Genomic DNA, 19,135 nt, shown 5'->3' with positions numbered 1-19,135 from the left:
CCTAAAGTAGTCAACTTCCTCATCCTAAATGGTTATAAAAATATCTTCTTAAACAAAACAAGATATGCAAGGTGTTAGCAGGGTGCCTGGCTCCTGATCAGTGCTCCGTGAATGATGGTTTTAGGTTATTACTGCCCAGGGCCATGTGACCAAGCACATCCGGGGCTCCCACTGTTTCTGAAGAAACAAATGGGATCAGATCATAGCTGAACCATTTGCTTCCTCTCTAATTAGGACTGTAGTTTTTCTTTCTTTCTTGTTTTTTTTATTAAAAAGCTTTTTAAGTTTTACTTATCTATTTTGAGAGAGAGAGAGAGAGAGAGCATGAGCAAGGGAGAGAGAGAATCCGAGGCAGGCTCAGTGCAGTGCAAAGCCCAATGTGGGGCTCGATCCCATGAACCATGAGATCAGGACCGGAGCCGAAATCAAGTTGGATGCTTAACTGCGTGAGCCACCCAGGGGCCCCAGTCCTGTAGTTTTTCTTAAGTGCCTTTATGGATTCCCTACATCTCTAGACCAAAGTCCTACCTGAGGCAAATCTTGTAGGGGCGAGACTCAAAACAGCCAGTGGCTTTACTACAATGTCCTATCTGTCCTGCAAATGAGTCAGAACTGAGATCCCGGGAAGGTCTCAGTTTTGGCACCAGCTGTCTGGTTTCTGCTCCTTGTCCTCAGCTGCGCTGTCCCCCCAGCCAGGGTAGCAACTGCAAGGCTCTGACCACAGCAGGCAGGCTCTGGCACCTGAGGCAGATCTTCAACGGGAAGTCTTGGGGCAACATCTCCTCCCAAGAACTACAGGGCTTCTGGGCCTGGGCCACTTCTCTCCCTCTCAGATCGCTCAGAATTTGAAAGAGAGAAAGAAGGAAAGAGCCCTGAGAGAGCTGAGGACTGTAGGGCAGAAAGTGTGCACACCAGCTTCTAAGTTGCCATTCTGCCACTTGGGCAAGTCTCTTTGGTGGGTCGTGGTTATCACTTGTGAAATGGAAACAGTATGAACTGTCTTCTGTATTTCGGGGGGTGTTGTAAAGGCCAAATGGAATGTTACTGATTAAATGTGTTGGAAAATTCAAAGCTCCTTCACTTGGCAGGCAGCATGGAGGCGCTGAAGGGACTTGATGTCAAAAGCCCCAGCTCTGCCCCGCGGTTTCTTATCTGTAAAACCAGAAGGGTGGGTGGGATCAGCTCGCTAAAGGCTGGGATCTCCGGGAAAATCCCTCCTAAATCCACGTCCCGATGCGTGCAGGAGGAAGCAGGGAGGGAAATCTCCTGGGCAGTTCGGCACCCCCCTCCCCTGCACCCCGGGGAAGCGAAGCCACCACAGCATTGGGTGGGAGGGCACCGAGGCCTGCCAGGCGGTGGCGCCGGCGGGAGGCGCGGTCCGACCTGCCCATTGGAGCCACGTGCGGTTGTTTCCGTGCCGGGGCGATCACGTGAGCCGAGTCAGCTGACCAGTCACGGCAGAGCCCGGCTCAGGCGCCCCGCAGCCCCTGCCCGGCTGTGCCCGGAGCGCAGGACCCTGCAGTGGGGTAAGAGCGTCCCCGCCCGCCCCTCCTCAGTTCCCGGCCCAGCCATCCTCCCGCCTCTGCCTCAGCTCCGGTCCCTCGCCCATCCCTACCCTCCCGGCCTGGCACCCCGGAAGCCGTCGCGGGAAGGGCCGTGGCCGGGCTCAGCCCCGCGCTGCCCCCAGGCGGCCAGGAGGAGATGGCCCCGGGGAGCAGGGGGCGGGAAGTCGCTCTTACCAACGGGGCCGAAGGCTGGTCCCCGCCCCCAGGCCCCGACATGGAGGAGCTGCTCCAGAGCGTGGAGAGGGACCTGAACATCGATGCCCGGCAGCTGGCTCCCGCCCCGGGGGGGACCCACGTGGTGGCCTTAGTGCCCGCGCGCTGGCTGGCCAGCCTCCGCGAACGCCGGCTGCCCCCGGGACCCTGCCCCCGGGCGGAGGGCCTGAGCGAGGCGGAAGTGAGGACTCTTCTGCAACGCTCGGTGCAGAAGCTGCCCCCCGGCTGGACGCGCGTGGAGGTGCACGGGCTGCGGAAACGGAGGCTGTCCTACCCCCTTGGCGGCGGCTTGCCCTTCGAGGAAGGGTCCAGCGGCCCTGAGACCCTCACTCGCTTCATGCAGGATGTGGCTGCCCAGAATTATCGCAACCTGTGGCGCCATGCGTATCGTACCTATGGGCAGCCTTACAGTCACAGCCCGGCCCCTTCAGCTGTCCCTGCCCTGGACTTTGTACGACAGGCTCTGCAGAGGGTCTATGGTTGTTCCTTCCTATCTGTGGGTGAACTTGCCCAGTGCCCATCATATGCAAGAGATGGTCCCTCTCCCCCTGGGGGCAGCTTGGCCTGTCCCAGTCTTTTGCGAGCTGAGGCCCTGCTGGAGTCGCCAGAGATGCTGTACGTCGTGCACCCTTATGTGCAGTTCTCCCTGCACGACGTGGTCACCTTCAGCCCTGCCAAGCTGACCAACAGCCAAGCCAAGGTGCTCTTCATTCTCTTCCGTGTGCTGAGGGCCATGGATGCCTGTCACCGCCAGGGACTGGCCTGCGGGGCCCTAACTTTGCACCACATCGCTGTGGATGAGAAGATTTGCAGTGAGCTCCGGCTGGACCTGAGTGCCTACGAGCAGCCCAGGGAGGAAGAGAATGAAGAGACCCCTGGAGGGAGGGCTGGGCCAGGCATTGAACTTGGAGAGGAGGGAAGCGGGGAGCCTGGGTGTCCCAGCAGCCGGGAGGAGCTTAGAAGCCTTGTGCTGGATTGGGTCCATGGCCGCATCAGCAACTTCCACTACCTCATGCAGCTAAATAGGCTGGCAGGCCGGCGGCAGGGGGATCCCAACTACCACCCAGTGCTGCCCTGGGTGGTGGACTTCACCACACCCCACGGGCGCTTTCGAGACCTGCGCAAGTCCAAGTTCCGCCTCAACAAGGGGGATAAGCAGCTGGACTTCACATACGAGATGACACGGCAGGCGTTTGTAGCAGGAGGTGCGGGTGGCGGGGAGCCACCTCACGTCCCTCACCACATCTCAGATGTGCTCTCCGACATCACGTATTACGTGTACAAGGCTCGGCGGACACCCCGGTCGGTGCTCTGTGGCCACGTGCGGGCGCAGTGGGAGCCCCATGAGTACCCCGCCAGCATGGAGCGTATGCAGAACTGGACACCCGACGAGTGCATTCCCGAGTTCTACACCGATCCCTCTATCTTCTGTTCCATCCACCCTGACATGCCTGACCTGGACGTGCCAGCCTGGTGTGGCTCCAGCCAGGAGTTCGTGTCTGCCCACCGGGCGCTGCTGGAGAGCCGGGAGGTGTCCCAGGATCTCCACCACTGGATTGACCTCACGTTTGGCTACAAACTCCAGGGCAAGGAGGCTGTGAAAGAGAAGAACGTGTGCCTGCACCTGGTGGACGCGCACACGCACCTGACCAGCTATGGCGTGGTGCAGCTCTTCGATCAGCCACACCCCCGACGCCTGGCTGGGGCCCCTGCCCTGGCCCCTGAGCCTCCACTCATCCCTAGAGTGTTGTTCCAGACCATCCAGGAGAGCGTAGGCCGGGAGGACTTAGCAGGACAGCTTACGAATGGGGTGGGCAGGCTGGTTTTAGAGGCCACCCCCTGTGAGGCAGGCTGGGCCAGAGACAGACCCGTGGCGGGGGAAGATGACCTGGAACAGGCCACAGAAGCTCTGGATTCTATCTCCCTCGCAGGGAAGGCAGGTGACCAGCTGGCCTCTTCCTCATCGTCCTCGGGCCAAGGCCCGCCAGGCCTCTTGGCTTTCTCGGTGGCCTCGGCCTCGCGAGCAGGCCGCAGGAACAAAGCCGCCGGGGCGGACCCTGGGGAAGGCGAAGAGGGGAAGGTTCTTCTCCCTGAGGGTTTCAATCCTGTGCAGGCTCTGGAGGGGCTGGAGAAACTAGGCAACTTCCTGACCAAAGGCCTGGGGGGCCGGCTGGAGGTGCCCGAGCACGCCCAGGTCCAGCGGCCCGTGCAGCTGCAGGACCTCTTCCATCGGGACATGCAGGCGCTGGGCGTCCTGTTGGCCGAGATGGTGTTTGCCACCAGGGTCCGGACACTGCAGCCCGACGCGCCTCTGTGGGCGCGCTTTGAGGCCGTTCGGGGGCTCTGCACGCGCCACCCCAAGGAGATCCCCGTGTCTCTGCAGCCCGTGCTGGACCTGCTCCTGCAGCTCAGTGGCCCCGAAGGCCCTGTGGAGGCAGGGAGGGCCAAGCTGGCCCCGCTCTTTGAGTACAGGCCCATCTCCCGCGGCTTGCCTCCGCCCTGCCCGGCCCAGCTCCTCAGCCCCTTCAGCTCCGCGGTCCCCTTCCCTCCGTACTTCCGGGCGCTGCACAAGTTCATCCTCCTGTATCAGGCGCGGCACGTGGAGGACGAGGCGCAGGGCCGGGAGCTGGTGTTCGCGCTGTGGCAGCAACTGGGCGCAGTGCTGAGTGACATCACCCCGGAGGGGCTGGAGATCCTGCTGCCCTTCGTGCTGTCGCTCATGTCTGAGGAGCACACGGCTGTGTACACAGCCTGGTACCTGTTTGAGCCTGTCGCTAAGGCCCTGGGCCCCAAAAATGCCAATAAGTACCTGCTGAAGCCACTCATTGGTGCCTATGAGAGCCCCTGGCGGTTACACGGCCGCTTCTACTTGTACACCGACTGCTTCGTGGCCCAGCTGATGGTGCGGCTGGGCCTGCAGGCCTTTCTCATCCACCTGCTGCCCCACGTCCTCCAGGTGCTGGCTGGTGCGGAGGCCTCCCAGGAGGAAAGCAAGGGCCTGGTGGGGGCCCCCGAGGATGAGGAGAGTGAGCTCCCAGGGGCCGGGCCCAGCCCCTGTGCTTTCGGGGAGGAAATCCAGATGGATGGCGAGCCTGCTGCCTCCTCGGGCCTGGGGCTCCCAGACTACACGTCTGGGGTCAGCTTCCATGACCAGGCCTACCTCCCCGAGACCGAGGACTTCCAAGCCGGGCTCTATGTGGCCGAGTCCCCGCAGCCCCAGGAAGCTGAGGCTGTGAGCCTAGGCCGGCTGAGCGACAAGAGCAGCACCAGTGAGGCCTCCCTGGGTGAGGAGCGGGCTGCAGATGAAGGGGGCGCTCCTGTGGACAAAAGCAGCCTCAGGTCAGGCGACAGCAGCCAGGACTTGAAGCAAAGCGAGGGCTCCGAGGAGGAGGAGGAGGAGGAGGAGGAGGAGGAGGAGGACGAGGAAGGCTGTGTGGTGTTGGAGGAAGATGGAGAAGGGGAGCAAGACGAGCTCACCAGGGCGTCGGAGCTCACTCTCTCTGACACGGTGCTGTCCATGGATACTGTTGTGGCCCGTGGGGGCGACACAGATGGGGAGGAAGAGGAGGAACCACTAACTGAGCAGTCGGAGGGCAAAGAACAGAAGATCCTTCTTGGTGAGTTCTCAGGCCTCGAGGTGTTGTAAAACAGTCCTCTGGTTTGTTTTGTTTTGCTTTTTAATCTTATTTATTTGCATAATCTCTACCCCCAAACGTGGGACTCAAACTCTCGGCCCTGAGATCAAGAGTCGCATGTTCTTCCGACGGAGCCAGCCAGGTACCTCATGGTTCTGTTTTTTGATTGCAGTATAATTAACATATAGATAAACCATATTAGTTTCAGGGGTACAATATAGTGATTCAACAACAAGTGCGCTTTCATCCCCGTCACCTGTTTCACCCGTCTCCCCGTCCATCTCCCCTCTGATAATCGTCAGTTCTCTATAGGTAAGAGTCTGTTTCTTGGTTTCTTCCCCTCTCTCTCTTTTTCCTTGCTTGTTTGTTTTGTTTCTTAGATTTGCACATATGAGTGAAATCATGTGGAACTTGTCTCTCTCTGACTGACTTATTTTGCTTACATAATACTCTCTAGCGCCATGCATGTTGTTCCAAATGGCAAGATGCCATTCTTTTTCATGACTTTTTTATGCCATTCTATGTGTGTACCAAATCTTCTTTATCCATTCTTCTGTCGTTGGACACTTGGGCTGCACATAGTTTGGCTCTTGTAGATAATGCTGCAGTAAACATAGGGGTGCGTGTGTCCTTTGGAAATAGTGTTTACGTATTTTGGGAGTAAATACCGGCAGGGCAATTACTGGATCATCGGGTAGTTCTGTCTTTAACTTTTTGAAGAACCTCCCAAGCCCCTTCCACAGTGGTCGCACCAGTTTGCATTCCCTCCAACACTGCACATTTCTCCACATCTTTGCCAACACTTAACTGTTTGGTTGTTGATTTTAGCCATTCTGACAGGTGTGAGGTGATATCTCACTGCAGTTTTGATTTGCATTTCCCTGATGATGAGTGATGTTGAGCATCTTTTTCACATGTCTATTGGCCATCTGGATGTCTTCTTTGGCGAAATGTCTGTTCACGTCTTCTGCTGTTTTTTAATTGGATTATTTGGCTTTTGGCTGTTGAGTTGTATCGGTTCTTAATGTATTTTTGGATACTATGCCTTTATTGGATATGTCATTTGCAAATGTCTTCTGTTCAGAAGGTTGCCGTTTAGTTTTGTTGATCGTTTTCTTAGCTATGCAGAACCTTTTTATTTTGATGTAGTCCCAATAGTTTATTTTTGCCTTTGTTTCCTTTTCTTCAGGAGACATAGCTAGAAAGATGTTGCTATGGCGGATATCAGAGAAATACTGCCCGTGCTCTCTTCTAGGATTTTTATGGTTACAGGTCTCACATTTAGGTCTTTAATCCATTCTGAGTTTCTTTTTGTGTACGGCATAAGAAAGTGGTCCAGTTTAATTCTTTTGCACGTAGCTGTCAGTTTTTCCAATACCGTTTGTTGAAAAGACTGTCTTTTTCCGATTGTATATTCTTTCTTTTCCTCCTTTGTCGAAGATTAATTGACCATATAATTGTGGGCTTCCTTCTGGGTTTTCTATTCTGTTCCATTAATGTGTTTATTTTTGTGCCAGTACCATACTGTTTTCATTATTACAGCTTTGTAATATAACTTGAAGTCCAGAATTGTGATACCTCCAGTTTTGTTTTTCTTTTTCAAGATTGCTTTAGCGTTCATGGTCTTTTGTCATTCCGTACAAATTTTAGTATTGTTTGTTCTATTTCTGTCAAAAATGCTGTTGGTATTTTAATAGGGATTGCATTAAATGTATAGATTACTTTGGGTAGTATAGACATTTCAACAATATCTGTTCTTCCAATCCATGAACATGGAATGCCTTTCCATTCCTTTGTGTTGTCTTCAGTGTCTTTCATCAGTGTTTTACAGTTTTCAGGGTACAGGTGTTTCACCTCTTTGATTCAGTTTATTCCTAGGTATTTTATTATTTTTGGTGCAATTGTAAATGGGATTGTTTTCTTAATTTCTCTTTCTGCTGTTTCATTCTTAGTGTATAGAAATGCAACAGATTTCTGTACATCGATTTTGTATCCTGTAACTTCACTGAATTCATGTGTGACTACTGAATTCTAGCAGCTTTTTGGTTGAGTCTTTAGGGTTTTCTATAAATAGTATCATGTCATCGGCAAATAGTGAAACTTTTACTTCTTCCTTACCAATTTGGATGGCTTTTATTTCTTTTTGTTGTCTAATTGCTGTGGCGAGGACTTCCAGTGGTGAAAGTGGAAATATTTGTCTTGTTTCTGACCTTAGGGGAAAAGCTCCCAATTTTCCCCCATTGATGATGACGTTTGCTGTGGGTTTTTCATCTATGGCCTTATTATGTTTCATCTGGACCTACTTTGTTGAGGGTGTTATGAATGGATGCTGCACTTTGTCAGGTGCTTTTTCTGCATCTGTCGGGATGATCATATGGTTTTTATCCTTTCTCTTATTGATGTGATGTATCACGAGGATTGATTTGGGACTATTGAACCACCTTGCATCCCAAGGAATAAATCCCACTCGATTGTGGTGAATGATTTTCTTAATCCATTGTTGGATTCCGTTTGCTAGAATTTTGTTGAGGATTTGTGCATCTCCGTGCATCAGAGACAACGGCCTGTAGTTCTCTTAGTGTCTTTATCTGGTTTTGGTAGCAGGACAATGCTGCCTCAGAGATGAATTCGGAAGCTGTCCTTCCTCTTTCATTTTTTGGAATAGTTTGAGAAGAATAGGTATTAACTTTTCTTTACTCTGGTGTTCATTCAACAGTTCTGAGTACCTAGTATGGGCGCAGCAGTGGATCCAGCAGATTCACACGTGGCACAGGTGTGGGCCCGCCCTCCTGCAGCTCACCTGTAGCGGCGGAGATGCCACACTGTAGATGGTGTCACGTAAATGAGTTGTGTTAGTGCTGTAAAGAACAAGGCTGGCTGCTATGAGGGAATGTAAAGGGGGCTTAGATCTAGTTTTCAGGGGTCCATGAAAGTAGGACTACTTGAAGGCCAATGAGTACGAGATAGCAAGCAAAATGGTAGGGGTCTGCAGTGGGAAGAGCATCGCAGGCAGTGGGAACAGCATGTGTGAGGCTCTAAGGCTGTCCTGGTTCCACTGAAGAATCACTGACTGAATTCTACTCCTGAAACCAATATTGTACTGTATTGTAACTAACTAGAATTTAAATAAAAATTGAAGGAAAAAAAAGAGAATCAGTGCAAAGCTAGGAAGGTTAAACAATGAGAGTGGACAGAAGAAGAAGGAGCACAGGCCACAGGGTGAGGGAGCCAGGGCCTGGCTGGGCTTTGTTTAGCAGCTTAGGAACATTCACTGAAAGGGTAACCTTCCTGCAAGGTGTGCTGAAGGAGAGGAGCCTGGGGCAGCCCCAAAGCCGGGGTCACATGGGGCAGTCCCAAAGCCACAGGCCACCTCTGCAACTGCAAAATAGAGGGTTGGTGGTGAGGGGCTCCGGCTTTGGCTGGGCTCCTGGGCAGATCTGCAGCCAGGATTGGCCAGGAGGGGTGCCGTGGGGTGGGGTGGGAGGAGTGGCGAGCCACCATTATCTGATAAGCTCAGGATCCGTTCCTGCCCTGCAGATACAGCCTGCAAGATGGTCCGCTGGCTCTCTGCCAAGCTCGGTCCCACAGTGGCCTCTCGCTACGTGGCCCGGAACCTGCTCCGCTTGCTGACATCTTGTTATGTTGGTAAGGCCTGTGGTCAGTGCTGGAGATGGGGCTTCAGCCCTGCCCCTCTGTCCATCTTCAGCCCCCTGCAGGAGACCCTTCCCACTTCCACCTCCCAGCTAGGTCCTGGGTCCTAGTCTTCCTTGGGTAGGGCTTGGGGGGAGCGGGGGAAGCCCAGGCTAGGGTGACTAGGAGTGGCTCCCATAGCTCCTGGAAAGCTGACCTCTCTCCTGCCTGTGGCTAGCTACTCAGGACTGCTGCTTCTCCCTTGGCAGGGCCCACTCGGCAGCAGTTCACAGTGAGCAGTGGTGAGAGTCCCCCACTGAGTGCTGGCAACATCTATCAGAAGAGACCGGTGCTGGGTGATGTAGTGTCGGGGCCTGTGCTCAGCTGCCTCCTCCACATTGCTCATCTGTACGGGGAGCCTGTCCTCACCTACCAGTACCTGCCCTACATCAGCTACCTGGTCAGTTACTGATTCGGCAGCCCTGGGAGGCCGAGGACCTTGAGGGCAGACCTGGGGGCCCTGGGGGTTCCAGGGGGTCCACGGGCAACCTGGCCCTCACCCTCTCCATGGCCCTAGGTGGCCCCAGGTGGCACCTCGGGCCCCAGTCGACTGAACAGCCGTAAGGAGGCGGGGCTGCTGGCAGCGGTGACTCTGACCCAGAAGATCATCGTGTACCTCTCGGACACCACCCTCATGGACATCTTGCCCCGAATCAGCCACGAGGTCTTGCTGCCCGTGCTCAGCTTCCTCACTTCCCTTGTCACCGGGTAGGTGGCTGCCCTGCCCCTGTGCAGGGGAGTAGCTCAGCTGAGGGAGCTCTCCAGGAGGGGCTGGGAAGGTTGGGGGTGACACTGGACTGGGCATCAGAAGTCTTGGTTATCGAATTTGTCTTGTAGCTCTTTTCATTTAAAGCTTTTCATAGATTCTGGGCAAGTCCCGCAGAGTTGGGGGAGGGGGGTAAGGGGTGCTGGAACGCCTGTACTCTCTTTCCAGGTTCCCGAGTGGGGCCCAGGCCCGGACTGTCCTGTGCGTGAAAACCATCAGCCTCATCGCCCTCATATGCCTGCGGATTGGACAGGAGATGGTCCAGCAGCACCTGAGTGAGCCCGTGGCCACTTTCTTTCAAGTCTTCTCTCAGCTGCACGAGCTTCGGCACCAGGTAGGCAGACCCGCCCCCCTTCCCTGGCTGGGTTGGGTTGGGCGGGGCAGGGGCCGTGACTTTGGCTGACTCCCGGGGCCTCTCTGCGCACAGGAGCTGAAGCTGGATCCCGGGGCCCGCAGTGAGGGCCAGCTGCCGGAGGTGGCCTTCTCCGATGGGCAGCAGCGGCCGGTGGATCCCATGCTGCTGGACGAGCTGCAGAAGGTGTTCACCTTGGAGATGGCGTACACAATCTACGTGCCCTTCTCCTGCCTGTTGGGTACTGCCCCACCACATTCCCTCTCGAAGCCTCTGTGGCTGTGTCTCTTCCACGGGGAGGGCCCCATGCTCCCCTTGCCCCCCGAGTCAGTAACGAGTATTCAGTGTTCTGGGTCAGAGCAAAGGGATTTGGCCTCAGACTGCAGAGTCCCAAGGTGCTATATAAACAGAGACTGGGCGTTAGCCAGCAAGGAGGCACAGGAGCTGGCCTGGGGACGGCCCGGCCATCAGGCTGACGTACTGACACCTCCCGGAGCTGTCTGAGAGGAATAAACAGCCCACCGTTGCTGTGGCCTCCCGTATGGGTCTGGCACTGCTGACCCATTATGTGTGTCATCTCCTTGAATAAGGATGAACAGCCGTGTGGTCAGATATGTCCTTGTCCCTCTACCGAAATCCAAGCCCTGGGAGGGAAAGCACCACCCGGCCTTTACCATTCTATTTCTGATGCCCTGCGTAGTGCCCGGCACACACAGAAGACGTTCATGTGAACGAATCTGCCTTTTTCTGAGGAAGAAAATAGGCTCCGAGATGAAGTTACTTGCCCAGAGTTGCACAGCCCGTACCTGCCCTGTCTTCTGTGGTTCCCAAGCCTTGGATGGGTGGTGGCCGCGGCCCGCCATCTGCCCTGGTCTGAGGACCTCTCCCACTCCCATCCAGGTGACATCATCCGGAAGATCATCCCCAACCACGAGCTGGTTGGGGAGCTGGCAGGGCTGTATTTGGAGACCATCAGTCCGGGCAGTCGCAGCCCTGCCGGCGTGGAGCCCATGGTGCCCAGCGCTGGCCCTGAGTGGGACCCCCGGAGTGGGGGCTTCCCCCGGGACGACGGCCACTCAGGGACCTTTGGGAGCGTCCTGGTCGGGAACCGTATCCAGATTCCCGATGACCCGCAGCCTGAGAGCCCTGGCCTGCGGGGCCCCGTCCCCGGGGTGGGCAGCGGGGGCCCCAGCAGCGAGGAGGACAACGCGCTGAAGCGGGAGCTGCCGCGGAGCGCCCATGGGCTGGTTGGGAACTGGCTGGCCTACTGGCAGTATGAGATTGGCGTGAGCCAGCAGGACGCCCACTTCCGCTTCCATCAGATCCGCCTACAGAGCTTCCCGGGCCACTCAGGTGCTGTCAAGTGCGTGGCGCCCCTGAGCAGCGAGGACTTCTTCCTGAGTGGCAGCAAGGACCGCACGGTGCGCCTCTGGCCGCTCTACAACTCCGGGGATGGCACCAGCGAGATGGCCCCGCGCCTCGTCTACGCCCAGCACCGCAAGAGCGTCTTCTTTGTGGGCCAGCTCGAGGCCCCACAGTATGTGGTGAGCTGTGATGGGGCTGTGCACGTCTGGGACCCCTTCACAGGTGAGCGGGCCCAGGTGAGGCCTGTGCTGTTGCTGCCGCGCTCTGCCCTGCCAGGCCCTGGGAGCAGGGACCCAGGGTTGGGCGGCTGGGGTGTCTTGGTATAATGGGGTGGGGCGATCCAGGGAGGCTGCATGGAGGAGCCGTTAGACCTGACGTGGAGTCCATAAGCCCTGAGTTTGAATGGGGTCTGCCAGCGTATTTGCGGAGTGACCTTGGTCAAGTCACTTTGCCGCTGGAAGCATTAGTTTTCCCCATCTGTAAAATGGGAAAGAGAACTGGTTTAGAAGATAACGCACACAGGAGTTTGGCTTAACGTATAGTTTGTCATACAAGTTTGGCAGAGGTTTGCTTGATTATTTTTTGGCATCGTGTTAGGAAGAAATAAGGTTAATATGGTTTTTAAAGGGGGAGGGGGGTGCAGTAGCATTGAGATAGATTGAGGAGAGGTAGCATTTGGTCAGGGGTGCTTGTGAAGAGTTTGGGGACAGGAGCCTGGCCTGGCTGTGGATGCAGGAAGGTGGGAGGGTCAAAAATCGTCTTTCTCATTTTCTTAGGCCCCTGGGGATATGAGAGGCAGTTACGGGGTATGTCAGGGAGATCGGAAGAGGTGGGGTTCTTCCATCCGCTACTGGGAGCCCAGATCCACTGTGCTTTTCCTTCCCAGGGAAGACCCTTCGCGTGATAGAGCCATGGGACAGCCGGGTGCCCCTGACTGCTGTGGCTGTCATGCCCGCCCCCCATACCAGCATCACCATGGCCAGCTCTGACTCGACCCTACGCTTCGTGGACTGCAGGAAGCCTGGCCTGCAGGTCAGGGGCGTTTGGTTCCCTGAGCCCTGGCCTGGATGCCCGGCAGGGAAGGGAGACCCCGAAGGGAGAAGCAGGGTGTAGTTTCTGTTTGGAGACAAACGACCCGCAGTGGCAAACCCTGGGGGTGGGACTCTGATCTGGGATGAAGGGGAGCCCTCCCCTCGATGGGGGACAGAGGCTCAGGCCTTTCAGCTGTGTGGGCTTGGGGTGAGCAGGACCTCAGGGAGACATGGGTTGGAGTGGGTGGCGGTGCTTTAGCCCCTCTCCCCCTGCCTGCAGCACGAGTTCCGCCTGGGTGGCGGGCTGAACCCGGGGCTTGTCCGCTCCCTGGCCGTCAGCCCCAGTGGCCGTAGCGTTGTGGCTGGCTTCTCCTCGGGCTTCATGGTGCTCCTGGACACCCGTACAGGCCTGGTTCTGCGTGGCTGGCCAGCCCATGAGGGAGACATCCTGCAGATCAAGGTGACTGACCTGCTCCCCTCCCCCTCTTCCCTGCCCAGCCCGGCCCCTGCTCTGGGCCCTCTTAGGGCCCACCCAGGACAGCCTCCCTTGAACGTGCCCCATGGCTGATGGGCAGGGAGGTCTGGAGGCCAGCTCTTCGACAAGGGCCCTGGCGGCAGGCAGGCCACGGGGGCGGGACCCGGGGGGGAGCTGACCCTGCTGTTCCCCGGGGATGTTCTAATGAGTAACCCTTGTCCATATTTGTCTTGCTTGGAGGATCAGGGGTCGGGCCCTGTCCGTGACCCAGTTCAGGTTAAATAAAGCTCAGCTGAGAGGCTGTTTACTGCTCCCAGACCACCGAGCAGAGTCCATGCCCCGTGCTGGGCTGCCCTGCTGGGGGCAGGGGCATCTGGGTATGGGGATCCTGCCCCTACCCCCGCCCATGCTCAGTCACAGACCTCGGGGAACTGCCTAGGGAGGGACCGGGAGGAGGAACAGGGCTCTACGTGGGAGGGTTTTTCCAGGCAACTGGCACTGCCTCCCTGTCCTGGCTGGAGCCAGGGGACATGCGCTGCCACTACGAAGGGCAGGCTGCCCCCACCTCTGCCCAGGGCCCCAGGGCTTCAGGTACCTCTAAATTCTGACCTTCCAAGGAAGGCTTTGGGGTCAGCCTGGGTATTAGTCCTGGTAATGCCACTTACTGGCTCTGCGACCTGGGTAGGATTACGTAACTTTTCTTAGCCTCATGTTTTTTCTCTGTAAAATGGGAACAGCAGTATTTACGTCACGGACCTGTTAGGAAAATTAAGTGTGGTAATATGGTGTACCTAACAAAATGCCTAGGTCTAGTTAGTGCTCAAATTCTAGTGGCTACTAGGTTAAAGACACTTTAATGTACTGGTGTTAACTGGTGGGAGGGGGTGGCTGGCCCCCTGCCCAGCATCCCCTGGCTTCCTGGGAAATACTGTGCAAGTAAACAGAAGACCCTGGAGCTCGGCGGGCACGTGGGAGGGCCCGGGCCCTGCTGAGGCTCTCTTCTCCCTGAGCAGGCGGTGGAGGGCAGTGTCCTGGTCAGCTCCTCCTCTGACCACTCCTTGACCGTGTGGAAGGAGCTGGAACAGAAGCCCACGCACCACTACAAATCGGCATCCGACCCCATCCACACCTTCGACCTGTACGGCAGCGAGGTGGTCACCGGCACTGTGGCCAACAAGATCGGTGTCTGCTCTCTGCTTGAGCCGCCCTCCCAGGCTACCACCAAGCTCAGCTCTGAGAACTTCCGAGGCACGCTCACCAGCCTGGCCCTGCTGCCCACCAAACGCCACCTCTTGCTGGGCTCGGACAATGGCGTCATCCGCCTCCTGGCCTAGGCCAAGGCGGGGCTGGCCAACAAGGGTGGGCCGGCGTCCCCCGGGAGTCCGTCCCTTCCCCTTGTCTCCCCAGCAGCTCCCTGTGGGCAGGCCTCAGGCCCCACTCTCTGCTTGCCCACGTGGCCTGCCAGCCAGCTTGAGGCAGGGCTCCGGGTTCCTGAACCGCCAGAGCCACCAGTGCTGCCGGGAAGCTCTCATTTGTGGCTTGGGGGAGATGCCGCCCCTCGTCGGCAGGAAGCCAGAGGGGGAGCACAGGAAAGCCTCGCCGCCCTCCCTTCTCCCCGGCCCTGCCCCCCGCGTCCACATGGGGACAGGGAAGCTCTGAGAAGGAGACGGGAGACTGGCCCTGTGCAGCCAGTCTCCAGCAGACGCCCCCTCCCCTGTGGGCTCTCTGTGCCCCTGTCTCACAAGGGCAGGGGCGCTGCACCAGTCCAGGTCACGGATGGTGCTCGGACTCCAGCCTCTAAGGAGGGCTGGTCGTGGTCCAGGAGTTAAGTTGGGTGGGGTTTAAGTGTCCACCCAGCCAGGCCCTGCCCAGTGCGGGACCAGTAGGGGAAGAAAGAGGGCGGGACCAGGGAGGGTAGGCGGACTGGGCCAGCTGGTGCCTGCCAGGAGTGACCCCATGCCTTGCCTGCCCACCCCTGACCACAGTGTTTGTGCCTTGAACTGAAGAGGCAGCCCCTGGGCCCAGGGGACCACTCCTTGGGGAGGGTCCAACCCCCTGAGAGAAGGGGCAGGAATGATCTCTGCATCTCAGGTCTCTCCCAGGGGACAGGACGACCCAGGCATCCCCGGACTCTCACACTCTGGAGCAGAGATGAGGTCTGAGCCTGGGCCCTTACTGCCTCTTCACTATTTGCAATAGATGTAAATATGACCAATAAATCTTTTGGAAGAGCCATGGAACGGAGTGAGGCTTTTCTTGACGATGGTGTCAGGGTGGGAAAAACCTGAGACCAGCAGCTTCTAGGGCAGTGGGGAGAGGGTGAGAAGTAGGGCAGAGGGAGGGCGGGAGAGAGCCTGATCATTGCTCTTGGGTACCGCGGGGTACAGGGCTTCTGGTTCATGCAGCCCCAGGCCAGTTTCCTGAACCCTCAGCCTTGGGGGAACGTAAGGAGGCCTTGCTCCTGCTGAGGGAGGATGCTGAGAGGCCATGGCCCTTTCTCTTCTCCCCACCCCTTCCAAACCCAGGCTGAAGACAGCCAATCAGCATCCTGGGCTTGCAGGGATTGGGGATGGGCATCTTAACCTGGGTTCCCCACATAGGCTCCTGCAGCTTCCCTTTCCTTACCTCTAGGATGAGGAGAGAAAAGGACACTGGAAGTGAGAAGCGGGAGGTGGCTCTGAGCCCAGCTGTGTCCTTGGGCATGTCACAAAGCCTCTCTGAGCCCCACTAAAGTGGGGATAAACCCCCAACTCATGGGGTTGCTGGAAGGCCCTTCCTGGGTGTGCCCTACAGCGGAGGACAGTCTCCTCAACTGTTTCCCTGAACCTCCTTTCTCTAGACTCGGGTGGGACTCAAATCCATGAGGGCTCCAGGTGGCTGTCACAGGGCTAGATGCCCTGGTGGGAATGGGGCTTCCGGCCCCGATATCAATGTTTAACCGGATGTGCAGGTCAATATTTACCAGAAGAGAAAGTGATCTGAACCAGGGTTGGCTGAGAGCAAAGGTCCTGGTGGGAGGGGAGGGCTCAGCTGGGCTGGCTGGAGCCTGGGCAAAGTGTGGGGAGCATCCAAGTGGGGCCAGAGGGACAGTGTGTGCGGCAGCGAGGAGCCCGCAGAGGTAGGAGGGGAGGGGTGGCTCGGCCTGCTCTTTGGGCGGGAGAGGAGGTAGGAACTGCCCGCCTGGCTCAGGGGGTCTGGGGTGAATTTATTCAGAAGATTTATTATTTCCAAGCCTCCTGGGTGATGAGGACCCAAGGTGGGGGTTCTGACAGGAGTCTCCCTGGGACTTCAAAACTAGAGGTCTTTTCTGGCCAGGAAGTTCCAAAAGCCCAGGCTGGAGATCAGATCCCTGGCCAAGGGTCCTTGTGCGTGATGGGGGTGGGGTCAGGGGTGATAGAAGGATCCTCCGGAAGGACTTGTCCTGAGATGGGGGCGGGGTTGGAGTGTGTGGGACCTGCTTGGGGCCAGATCAAGACCTGCCCATTCCCACCCGCCAGCCTGGCTTCCCAGAGCCAACCTGGACAGAGCGGGGGGCGAGGCCTGTGCTTCCCGTAAGTCCAAAGGTGGCTGTGTCCGGAGCCATTCATTGGGCTCTGTTGCTGGGTCAACAACGTGGCTCTCCGGCCCACCTCGCCAACGCTGCCGAGACCTCAGGGCCTCACGGGCCTGTCCACCTTTGTGGTCAAGACCAGACGAGCCAGAAAAGGTGGGCCACTGGACAGCTGGTTGGATAGGAGCTCTGGGAAAGGAGCCCCAGTACAGAGGAGGCTTCGGGGCAGGCTTCCCAGAAGAGGGGCCCTGGGTGAGGCTGACAACAGCCATGTTACTGAGTGCCAGGCATTGTAATCAGGGCGCACAAAGACGGTCTTATTTTGGTCCTCACAATAAACAGTGGGAGGGCGTAGGGACTTTTGCTACCCTTTTACCAGAAAAGGAGAAGCCCGGGGGGTAAAGGAGATAGCTCAGGTCCTCTCAGAGGAGGCAGAGTGTGGATTCCAACCCACGGCTGACACCCAACGTGGGGCCTTGAAGAATGAGGACTGGTCTGATATTTTCCCTGTGAACCCGAACATTTTCGGTGCATCAAATGGGAAAAACCGGAAAGTAAGAAGGGGTTGAAAGCAATTCCCGGGGGGGGCTCCCCACCCCTGAGACGAGAACCACTGCCCGTGTGTTTCCGGGTGTGCTGGGCTGACCCTCCGCGCTAGAGGCTCAGGAGTCGCCAGGCTGGGCAACGTGTGTAGGGGGATCCCACGCGGTGGTGTGGGCGAGGTGGGGACCGAGGCTCCCTGTCCTGCACAGGAACATGGCGCTGCTGCTCCGGGGGCTCCTGGTGCTCGGCTTGTCCTGCCTGCAAGGCCCCTGCTCAGTGGTGAGCCTGGGCCTGGGTCTGGGTGGGGCGGGGAGGCAGGTGGGGGCCGCACTGGGGTCGGAGGGGTGGAGGGAGGTCTGGGCGGGAAGAGGAGGGGGCTGAGTCGAGGGAGGCTTTGGCTCTGAGGGGGTTCCCTCTTCTCTCATCCCTGTCTCAACAGTTCTCCCCAGCGCGTGCCATGGAGCCCTTGCACCAGCAGGTACTGGGGGCTGAGAGGCAAGAGGGGGAGGAAGGCCCCGAGGGGCCTCGCCTGTGGCTCTTGCAGGGTGGGGGGCGTGTGGGAAGGGTCACGCTCCATTTGCTTCCTCTCTTCTTCAGCTAATGAGCGGGCAGGCCCAGGAGAAGCTGCCCCCGCTTAGCTTCCTCAAGTTGGGCAAGCAGGTACAACCAGGTGGGGCTGGGGAAGAGTGGGCGGGGTCCGAGGGCGGAGGGCCAATCAGCAGGGGCGAGGGACCCGGAGGCGTGGTCATGAGGCGGAGCCCTTACGCGAGAGAGCAGGAGGGGATGGAAGGAAAGAACGGGGGTCCCCAGAAGGCCATTACTCATGTGACTCTCCCTCTCTTGTCAGGCCTGGGACGAGGCCCTGCTGTTCTCAGGCACAGGGGCTATGAAAGGGATCTTCAACACCGAGCTGACCCCTTTACCCTACTGACCCCCTGATCTGTCCCCGTAGGAGTTCAGTGGCCGTATTGCCCTGAAGAAGGCCCCAAGAGACTGCAAGGGGGCCCCAACCCTGGAGGAGACCCGCAGGTTGGCCCAGGGCATGATGGCCTTCACCACAGATCTGTTCTCCCTGGTGGCCCAAAGGTCCACCAGCCCCAACCTCATCCTGTCGCCTCTGAGTGTGGCCCTGGCACTGTCTCACCTGGCACTAGGTACTGTGGCATCGTCTGTCCAGGCCAGCAGAGCTGGGAGGCCAGTGGGAACTCCATACCCCAGAGTTTACTAGTGGGTGCTTCTTCCATCGGGGTCGTTTGGATGTCTGATAAAAATGCTGTCACTCAGACCAGTTCAGTGGCTATGGGAAGAGAATGCGTGGTGCCGTGGGCACACTCGCCATGGGGACTTAACAGGGGCCGGAGTGGGCAGCAGGGTGGGAAAGAACCGCTGGCCCCCGGCCACAGCTGATGTGCTCCCCTCCAGGGGCTCAGAACCAAACGCTGCAGAAGTTACTACAGGTGCTGCATGCAGACTCAGGGCCCTGCCTTCCCCACCTGCTGAGCCACCTTTGCCAGGACCTGGGCCCCGGGGCATTCCGACTGGCTGCTAGAATGTACCTGCAGAAAGGTAGGTGCTGGTGGCTTGGAGCTCCCTAGATAGTGCCCTGCTGTGGACAGGGGTGACGGAGATGGGCTTGGCCTCAGGTAACCAGTCAGAGCAATGGTAACTCTGGAGTTGAAGCCCTTAGGAACAGCGTATGGCCCCTCCTGTGTAGGATTTCCCATCAAAGAGGACTTCCTGGAACAATCAGAACAGCTCTTTGGCGCAAAGCCCATGAGCCTGACAGGAAGGAAGAGGGATGATCTCATGAACATCAACCAATGGGTGAAGGAGGCCACAGAGGGGAAGATCGAGGATTTCCTTTCAGAGCTGCCGGATGACATGGTGTTGCTTCTCCTCAATGCCATCCACTTCCAGGGTGCGTTCCTCCTCTCCTCATGTCCCCCCCCC

General features: G+C 57.5%; 2 protein-coding genes across 2 annotated transcripts in view; both read left to right on the top strand.

Moving 5' to 3' along the window:
* Positions 1-1,464: 1,464 nt before the first annotated feature.
* On the top strand, positions 1,465-15,327 carry WDR81 (WD repeat domain 81). The gene is made up of 10 exons (XM_077749667.1): positions 1,465-5,395; positions 8,951-9,058; positions 9,313-9,503; positions 9,621-9,811; positions 10,038-10,203; positions 10,297-10,462; positions 11,122-11,808; positions 12,473-12,618; positions 12,898-13,077; positions 14,106-15,327. The coding sequence occupies exons 1-10, from the start codon at positions 1,702-1,704 to the stop codon at positions 14,424-14,426; spliced, it is 5,850 nt and encodes a 1,949-aa protein (XP_077605793.1). The 5' UTR covers positions 1,465-1,701; the 3' UTR covers positions 14,427-15,327.
* Positions 15,328-17,029: 1,702 nt separating this feature from the next.
* The window catches only part of SERPINF2 (serpin family F member 2), a 6,138-nt gene continuing 4,032 nt past the window's right edge, over positions 17,030-19,135 (top strand). Inside the window, exons 1-7 of the mRNA XM_077749825.1 lie at positions 17,030-17,196; positions 17,395-17,464; positions 17,625-17,663; positions 17,783-17,845; positions 18,138-18,339; positions 18,608-18,751; positions 18,900-19,103. Of these exons, the coding sequence (XP_077605951.1) occupies positions 17,180-17,196; positions 17,395-17,464; positions 17,625-17,663; positions 17,783-17,845; positions 18,138-18,339; positions 18,608-18,751; positions 18,900-19,103 (739 nt within the window). The 5' untranslated portion in view covers positions 17,030-17,179. The remainder of the gene's footprint in view (positions 17,197-17,394; positions 17,465-17,624; positions 17,664-17,782; positions 17,846-18,137; positions 18,340-18,607; positions 18,752-18,899; positions 19,104-19,135) is intronic.

The sequence above is a fragment of the Crocuta crocuta genome, unplaced genomic scaffold, assembly GCF_008692635.1.
Source record: "Crocuta crocuta isolate KB4526 unplaced genomic scaffold, BGI_CrCroc_1.0 scaffold149, whole genome shotgun sequence".
In the NCBI taxonomy this organism is placed as follows: Eukaryota; Metazoa; Chordata; class Mammalia; order Carnivora; family Hyaenidae; genus Crocuta; species Crocuta crocuta.
The sequence above is the reverse complement of the archived record's forward strand: the minus strand, read 5'-3'. Positions and strand labels throughout refer to the sequence as shown.

Excerpts from the sequence above, each read along its gene's own strand:
- WDR81 (XM_077749667.1), top strand. The coding sequence starts at position 1,702 with ATGGCCCCGGGGAGCAGGGGGCGGGAAGTCGCTCTTACCAACGGGGCC. Across the intron at positions 9,812-10,037 it reads CTCACTTCCCTTGTCACCGG|GTTCCCGAGTGGGGCCCAGG; the intron begins GTAGGTGGCTGC and ends CTCTCTTTCCAG. Across the intron at positions 11,809-12,472 it reads CGTCTGGGACCCCTTCACAG|GGAAGACCCTTCGCGTGATA; the intron begins GTGAGCGGGCCC and ends TTTCCTTCCCAG.